Source organism: Arachis ipaensis, chromosome B06 (genome assembly GCF_000816755.2).
Source record: "Arachis ipaensis cultivar K30076 chromosome B06, Araip1.1, whole genome shotgun sequence".
NCBI lineage: Eukaryota > Viridiplantae > Streptophyta > Magnoliopsida > Fabales > Fabaceae > Arachis > Arachis ipaensis.
The window spans coordinates 135,781,369-135,790,198 of NC_029790.2; the positions used below are offsets into that span (position 1 = coordinate 135,781,369).

Sequence of the window (8,830 nt, forward strand, 5' to 3'; positions counted from 1 at the left end):
TCTTTAGCTTAAAAAAAAGGGAGCTTTTTTATGAACCCGCGCTCTTACACAGAGACGCTGATGAGAGCAGTTGAAGACGGTGGCGGCATGGAGGACGAGGAGATGGTGGTTCCGACGGCGGAAAGCGGCAGCAGAGGCTCCAATGCTTCTTCATCGGAGGAATGTCCGTTCCGATTGCTGCGAGACGCGAAGGCTTCGGCAGAGAGCATCGTGGCGGAGATGTTGTCTATTAAGAGAGATGGAAAACCCAAATCGCTCCTCAGAGAACTCATTTCTCAGATGCTCCTTCAATTCCTCAATCTCCGTCAGGTTCATTACGCCGTCGCACTCTTTTCCCTCTTAGGGTTTCGCAATTTCATATTTAGAAACGCATCAGCATATTAAGTTACAAGAACAAAAAGAATATATATGTAGTTTGCATAGTTAGATTGTTTTTTAGAGCAATGATAATATCCTCAGGCTGTTAGAAGTTTCCGAAGTAGTTAGTTAGTTAGTTAGTTAGGGTGTTGAATTCAGTTATGGATTCACAAACTCTACTTTTTGAGCTATTAACAAATCGAGCTGTGAATGAGAGTAATCAGCTTATGACTGTTGGAATACAAATTAGTAGCTGTGACTGTTAAGTGAGCTGAGCTGAGCTTGGCAAACTTGTGTTCAGCTCGATGATAATATCATCTGCTTATTAGAAGCTTCTGAATTAGTTAGTTAATTAGTTAGCTAGCTATTGAACAAGGTTCAATTTTGCCAGACGAATTCACCAGCATAGCTTGTTGAGCTACACTTTTGTATCCCTTTGTAGAAGAGTTGTTTCTGTGAGATTTGGTATTGACTGGGAATTGAAGTTAACCTTTTAGATCTTGTAGTGAGTCAACTACATGGATCAAATAATGTCATTGTGCGCTATCATGAATACTATCCATGTTTTATATAACAGATAAATCGTTCTATACTGGTTGAGGAAGAACGTGTTAGAAGCGAAACTGAAAATGCAAAGGTGTCTTCGGAATCTACAACCCTGTAGCTTCACAATCTAATGCATGAGAAGAGTTATTATGTTGAAGTAATAAAGGCTTGCAAAGAATTAACAACAAAATATCCTGATATTGAAGGTGCCTTTGGAGTCTACAACCCTGCAGCTTCACAATCTGATGTATGAGAAGAGTTATTATGTCAAAGCAATAAAGGCTTGCAAAGAATTAACAACAAAATATCCTGATATTGAATTGGTGTCCGAGGAAGAGTTTTTTCGTGATGCGCCTGAAGAAGTCAAGGGCTGTGTTCTGTCAAATCACAGTGCTCATGATCTGATGCTTAAAAGGCTCAATTTTGAGCTATCCCAGGTGAGAATGGAATACCCTTAAAAAGTTACTACCCACTTTGACGCTGTTTTTGTTTTTTAAATTTTGTTATGATGCTAATAAGGAAAATCATGATAGAATATTTAACGTTCATGCTTCAATATATTACTGATTTACTTAACTGCTTTAGATTTTGGCTTCTTTGCCATTTGCTTTGTTTATGAAAATCAAGAATTTGATCAGAGTTTCTTGATTAGGAGGTAATCATTGATGCATTTCGAATTTATGTTGAACATGACAAAGAGTAACTTATATATGGCATTTAAGCTGCAGATATTTAAGGCCACTCATGTAATAAGCATCTATCTGTAATATCTCAAACTTGAAAATTTCTTCTCTCATTTGCTTTCTTAGCATTTTCACTGGAGAGCAATATATGTGATTATAATTTCTTATTTCACAATTTTTTTTTATCAGCGCAAAAAGCTCTGTAAACTTCATGAAAAACTAGAACAAAAGAAGAAAACCCTTTCGGAGACAATTGCAAAGCGAAAGAAGTTTTTGTCAACACTCCCTTCAAATTTCAAGCCCCTTAAGAAAGCTTCCTTACCAGTACAAAATCAACTAGGCTTGGAGCATACTAAGAAAATAAAGAGGCATCATTCTGCGGAATTGCTTCCACAACCTCTTTATGTAATTTTCTCACAGTTGTCAGCTCAAAAGGAAGCATTTGGAGAAGCTATTGATCTGGAGATTATAGGAAGCGTGAAAGATGCTCAAGCGTTAGCACATCATCAAGCTCTTAAGGACAATGGTAAGTAAAAGTTGTATCATTTCTATTAATTATCGACTAGCATCTATGTTATCTAGTTCCCTTGCTCGCTCAATGTCATTGCACTGTTGATCCACAGGATTATAAACTTGAAACTCTTTAGAATCATATAGATTACTGAACTTCAGACCAGAATATTGCTCCTATTAAATATTTTAGGACAGTAATTGTTGAAAATCAAATGTATATACTATATAGTTTCTGTTATATTATCGAGCTTCACCAAGAGCAGGTGGTCATCGTGGGTTATGATAGGATCATAAGCATTTGAAATTTGAATGTTATAATCCTGACCATTCCTTAGATGTCCTCTTTATTATATTACATTGTTTTGTGCTTTAGGTATTTCCACAGGTTCCGAATTGGAAGATGATGAACACAATGAAGATGCTCAGAGACCGGGCAAAAGGCTGAGGAGGGTTCAAGACAGAGAGAGTCTTGACCAGGCAGGAATATTTGAAGTTCATCCACTTCAAATTGTTCTCCATGTTTATGACAATGAGGTTTCTGAACTGAAGTCTGCAAAACTCATTACTCTGAAATTCGAGTACATATTGCAGTTGAATATTATATGTGTTGGAACGGAAGAATCCAACAATGGTCCAGAGAATGACATTTTATGCAATTTATTCCCTGACGACACTGGTTGCGAGCTTCCTCACCAGGTTTGTGTGGTTTCGTATTATTTATTGATTATCTTGTTTATATCTACATGTAACCTTTCTTTTATTTTTTTAATCTTTTGTATATATATTCTTTATTGAATGATGATGATGCAGTCAGCCAAACTCTTTGTTGGGGATTCCATAATGTTCATTCGTGATAGAACTTCCCGCCCTTACAAATGGGCTCAACACCTTGCCGGAATCAATTTCTTGCCAGAGGTGTCTCCTCTGCTGCTGATGAGCCGTGAAACTCAAGAGAACAGTGATGCAGCCAAGGATGAAGATGTTATATCTGGCTTTTTGCCAAACCGCCAACACATCCGAGTACATACAATTCTGCAGAGAATTCGTTCAAGGAGAAAAACTCAGTTGGCTCTCTCCTGAGTCACTACTATACTGTGCTTATAGTTTTAGAATATGAAGGACTCTTCTGGGTATTCAGTGAAGAAATGCTTTCTAATACTTATTTATTTTTAGTCCCACCTTTACTTTGGTTCCTACTTGTCCTTGGTGTAAATTTTTGTAGTGTATCTTGTATGTGAATTGTCTAACCCAGAGGAATAAGTTTAAAAGGGTATGTTGCAGGTCCACCCACATTCTTGATAATATGCTAGTGTTGTTTTTGGTAGAACTATTCTTAATTCTTACTATTATTTTGTTTTAGAATCTACTTAAGTTGTAAAATAATGGTGTCCAGGCTTATAGGTTATAGCGAAAGAAATATTTAATATCAAGAAGGAGCAAGAGAAAGGAAAGTTCATGACCAATTCTTAGTCTCAGAACTCAGAAGTCAGAAGTCATATCCTTAAGCAGATAATCGAAGTGATCAAGTATTTTCTTTCTTTTTTTTTCTCTCTCGTTGACTATGATCATCCAAAATTTTTACTCTAATTAATGGATGTTGTGTTTGTTCAGCTATTTTATCAGATAATCATTTTTCTTTTAATTAAAAGAAATCAATATTTTTATACACGTGGAAGCCTTCGCAAATTAGATTTTTAAAAGTATGATCTCAGCTCTTTTCCAGGAAAGTGTTAAAAAGCACTATAACTACATTGCTGATTCATAGCTTTGTCTTTTTGTTTTACTTTACTTTGCTGAATTTGTACACTATAACAACAATGACATCTCCAATAATCATGGTTATTTTATTAAATAATATTTTAGGAGAGAAAAGGATTATACACCAAATTCTTCGCAACTCTCTTAATAAAATTTTTTATACTTAGTAGATACACATAAGACCTGACTAACAATATGTTAATAATTATTCTTAGTCAGAATTCAGATGTCAACTCCTCCACAATAATTTTTCTTCGATTATTAACTAATCATACATATAACCATAAAGAAGAACATAGGTGGAACCAAAATATGGTTCATCTTTTCTCCTTCCAATTTCAAAGAGTTGCATAATGTCTCGTTGGTTATCAATGTTGTCTTTGGCACTACTGTTGCCTCTGATTGTGTGGTCCAAAGCTAATGATAGTAAAGATCATGAAAGAGAAGGAAGAAGAAGCTGCATAGACTACAAGATTTTGAACATTGGAGCAATCATAGACTTCCATTCACTAATTGGAATGGAGCAGAAGATAGCTATGGAAGTTGCTATCAAAGATGTTAATAGCATATTGAGTTGTTACAAGCTTGTTTTGAACTTCAATGATTCTCATCGGAATCCATCTAGTATGGTGGCAGCTGGTAATTAACGTTCAACCTTATATATATATTACTCATTTTGTTTTATACGTTAAGTTCATACATATTTTTCAACTAATAGATAGGATGCGTGACACGTCTAATATAGATATTACTTCTCATTCAATATTACTAAATGTATCTTAATTTAGTATTTAGTAAATGAGACAAAAATAAACATAGTTAAACAAGGCATTCTGCGTGATGTTTTACCTACCTAAGTATAATTAATTTTAGTTGTTGTTATTTGTTAATGTATATTGATGTAAGCATGTAGAAACACATAATTATGTATTTGCAAATATTAATTTTGAAGTTGTGGTCCTATTTGCCATTTGACCGCCACAACTTATTTTATTTAAATTATAATAGTCATAGCATAATTGAATGAATATAAGAGATAAAGTTGATATCTCAACATTTTTGCACCCCATGTATTTGCATTAATTCTTGAATGAATGTGTTTATTTGACATTTAAAATTCTTGGTTTACTAATCTTTTAAGCCTTTGATTAATTCATATGCTATTTTCCTTTTTTCTTCATGTAAGTGTAGATCTTGCAAACAGCAAAAAGGTGCAAGCTATCATAGGAACAAAACTTGATGGAGCAACATTGGTCAATGAGATTCCTCAAAGCTCAAAGGAAATTCCCATCATATCCCTAACATCAAGTTCAGAAATAAGACAAATTCCATTGCCAAACTTCATACAAATAGGTAATGACATTACCTTAAACTTACAGTGCATTGCAGCCATCATATGTGAATTCAATTGGAGAAAAGTGACAGCAATTTATGAACATGACAATGGATTCACCTCTTATGATTCAGATATATTAACAAAACTCTCATATTCTCTTAGCCATGTTAATTCTGAGGTTGAAAACTATGTAGCTTTTCCTTCAATGGACACCCTTTTAGACCCCAAAACAGCTATAGAACATGAACTTAAGAAGCTAAAGAACAAGAGCTATAACAGGGTTTTCTTGATTCTACAATCATCATTAGAGTTTGCAACTATTCTATTCGAGAAAGCGAATCAGATGGGGTTGATGGAAAAAGGGTCAGTGTGGATCATCACAGATGACATAGCTAGCCATCTTGATTCAATGGATTATTCATCTGTTACCTTCAATATGCAAGGTGTTATTGGGTGCAAAACAAGCTTCGTCGAGTTGAGCCAGACATTCAAACGGTTCAATTTCGCATTCCGGCGTGAATTTGGGTTAGAATATCCTGAAGAAGAAATAGAAAACCCCTATCCAAGTCTCTCTGCTCTTAGAGCTTATGATGCCATTTGGATCATTGCACATGCTCTAAGAAAATCACAATCACAAGGAAACTTTTCCATGGAAGAGTTATCAAAGAATATTGTAGCTACAAATCATGAGGGTCTAAGTGGTAAAATAAGCTTCAAAGATGGAAAATTGTTGGAACCAGCAACATTTAAGATTGTCAATGTTATTGGAAAAAGTTACAATGAGTTAGCATATTGGTCACCAGAATCCGGTTTCTCAGAGAACCTTGTCAACCAAATTAGTCCTTCTTCTGCTTCTGCTTCTGCCTCTGGTAGAGTACTTTTAAGTAATGCGAATTGGCCGGGTGGATCGAAATCAGTGCCAAAAGGTTGGGTTTATAATAATGGAGGAAGGAGGAGTTTGAAGATTGGTGTCCCTGCTGGGGATCCATGTCCTCAGTTTGTGAATGTGAGTTATAATCAGAGGTTGAATCAAACACATATCACTGGTTTCTCAATACATGTCTTTGAAGCAGTTGTCAAGCATTTACCTTATCAGCTTCCTTATCATTTGGTTCCATTTTATGGATCCTATGATGACATAGTTGTGCAAGTGAACAATAAGGTAAAATCTTCACTAGTTCACTCCATAATAATGTAGGAAGAAAATTTTTATAGAATGAAAAATTTTGTCTAATTTGTTTATCCAATTGTTGAGTTGTTTCTAGGTAGATATGGAATGAGCCACCAATGTAATTATCAAGTTAGGCTAGCTAGATTGCATCCTTAAGTATAGCTCTTTTCCGAACTTTTGGTTAACGCGAAGTGTTTGTATGCCGAGTTGCCTTTTTTTTTTTTGTTGATCTCTATAGTTTTATCAAATTTTTAGTTAGGTTCCTATATTTTTTTATCTTTTTAATTGGGTCTTTATACGGCTTTTAATTTTGTAATTAAATTTTTTTCATGTCAAAAATGTTAAAATTAACAAAATATTTCTCCTAAAACATATGCGGTCAAAAATCTAATTAGGTTTTTAATTATGAATACTTTTAGTTTGCGAAAAAATATTCAGTTAACTCTAACATTTTTACACTAAAAAGAATTTAATTATAAAATTAAAAACAGTATAGAGACCCAATTGAAAAAAAAATTAAGACCTAAATATAAATTTGATAAAATTATAGGATTAACAGAATAATTAAACCGAAAAAAATCTAAGAAGATTTAGAAGTAACCGTTAAAAGCAATCTATTTATTAAATAGTTTTAACACATATATTATGATACAACCACTTTAATTTGGCATTGTTTATGTATGTTGGTGATGTAGGTTTTTGATGCTGCTGTTGGTGATATTCAAGTAATGGACCAAAGATATGCATATGCTGAATTCTCTCATCCATATATTCCATCTGGTATTGCCATGGTGGCAAAAGTAAAGCCAGATAGATCAAAAGAAACATGGATGTTCATGGAAGCTTTCACAAAAGAAATGTGGTTGTTAATGGCAGCAATGCACATGTTTGTATCATTTGTTATATGGTTGATTGAACGTGAACACAATTCAGAGATTAAAGGGTTTGGAACCATGCTATGGTTTTCTGTCACCACATTATTCTTTGTACATAGTAAGTATTTCATTTCATGCCATTATTAGATTATAAACTCTTATCATATGTTTGCTTAAAACTTGTCAAGTTCCCATGCATGTTCCTCTATGAAACTCTTATATCAAATCAAATAATTATTGTATTTTTAGGAGAACCCGTGAAAACCAACTTGGCCAGAGCAGTGCTAGCACCATGGTTGTTTGCAATTCTGATAGTGACAGCATGCTTCACAGCAAGCCTCTCATCAATGATGACAGTGTCTCAACTTGAACCATCTGTGCCTGATATACAAACATTGCTAAGGACCAATGCAGTAGTAGGTTGCAATAAGAACACATTTTTGGTTCATTACTTGGTTAATGAACTGAAATTCAAGCCTGAGAATGTTAAGGGCTTTGAATCAATTAGTGATTTTCCAAGGGCTTTTGAGAAAAAAGAAATTGTAGCAGCTTTTACTATTGCACCTCATGCTGAAGTCTTTCTTGCTACACATTGTAAGGGATATATCAAAGCAGGACCTACCTTAAAGCTTGGTGGATTAGGCTTTGTGAGTTTTCTTCTCTCATCTTCCTATCTCTTTTTAGTTGAAACTTGAAAAGGATAATTGTGCAAATTTTTCTTTTTTAATAGAAGATATATGTTTAATAATTTATGAGAAATGCTTTGGGCATTAGAATTTTTTATTTTTGGTCATCACTTAATCATAAAGTCAATTCCTTTAGTCTAGTAACCCAATAACATAATTTATCTTATACTTTTGAATATTGATGACTAATTGATTACAAAAAATAATAAATTCTGATAGTCCACTAACATTCTTCATAACTTATTTTTAAAATTTTTCTTATTAGAAGAAGGTTTTAACTATTATGTGTTTTAAGAGCACGAATTAAAATTATTACCAATAGAAGATTTCAAACTTTTATTTTAAAAATGCACAACAAATATATTGAAAACTCAACTGTACATCTTTTTCTATAAAAAAAATTTTTAGTTGAATTTTTTTTAGTTGTTTACAGTATTTTTTAACACGATAGACAAAGAATTAGTTTATCGTAGATTAGGATTTCACGTAAAAAAAATTTTTGGTTGATAATTTTAAATTGTATTCTTATGATACATGTTAGTTAAATCTTAAAAAAAATGATAATTAGATCCTGAATTTGTATCACAAAAATAATTAGGTCTTTTATTAAATTTAATTTAAATAAGTCTCTCATCTATATAAATGAGAAGTCACATTTGTAATTATTTGTATTTAAGTTTGATGAATTTCTTAATTGTCTTTTGTAATAAAAAAAAGTCAAAGCTCAAGATTTATCTTTTTCTGTTATTAATAACTATGATTAGTTGAACTCTCTAAAATATTTTTTTTTCTCTTAAAAACAGCCAAACTGTAATAAATAAAGAATCGGATATATATATATATATAATTGAGTTATAATTAAGTTGTGTTATATATACTATATAGTTCCCAAGTGTTGTTTAATT

The 8,830-nt window shown here is 33.0% G+C and overlaps 2 protein-coding genes across 2 annotated transcripts in view; both read left to right on the forward strand.

The window, feature by feature from the left end:
- Positions 1-3,558, forward strand: LOC107605669 (THO complex subunit 5A). The gene is made up of 6 exons (XM_016307626.2): positions 1-309; positions 935-994; positions 1,110-1,340; positions 1,776-2,112; positions 2,473-2,795; positions 2,910-3,558. Exons 1-6 carry the CDS (start codon positions 31-33, stop codon positions 3,177-3,179), a joined length of 1,500 nt encoding a protein of 499 aa, XP_016163112.1. The 5' UTR covers positions 1-30; the 3' UTR covers positions 3,180-3,558.
- The window catches only part of LOC107647766 (glutamate receptor 2.9-like), a 6,250-nt gene continuing 1,120 nt past the window's right edge, over positions 3,701-8,830 (forward strand). The window contains exons 1-4 of the mRNA XM_016351814.2: positions 3,701-4,496; positions 5,049-6,355; positions 7,060-7,357; positions 7,489-7,886. Coding sequence (XP_016207300.1) covers positions 4,211-4,496; positions 5,049-6,355; positions 7,060-7,357; positions 7,489-7,886 — 2,289 coding nt within the window. The 5' untranslated portion in view covers positions 3,701-4,210. The remainder of the gene's footprint in view (positions 4,497-5,048; positions 6,356-7,059; positions 7,358-7,488; positions 7,887-8,830) is intronic.

Excerpts from the sequence above, each read along its gene's own strand:
- LOC107605669 (XM_016307626.2), top strand. The coding sequence starts at position 31 with ATGAACCCGCGCTCTTACACAGAGACGCTGATGAGAGCAGTTGAAGAC. Across the intron at positions 310-934 it reads AATTCCTCAATCTCCGTCAG|ATAAATCGTTCTATACTGGT; the intron begins GTTCATTACGCC and ends TTTATATAACAG. Across the intron at positions 2,113-2,472 it reads TCAAGCTCTTAAGGACAATG|GTATTTCCACAGGTTCCGAA; the intron begins GTAAGTAAAAGT and ends TTTGTGCTTTAG.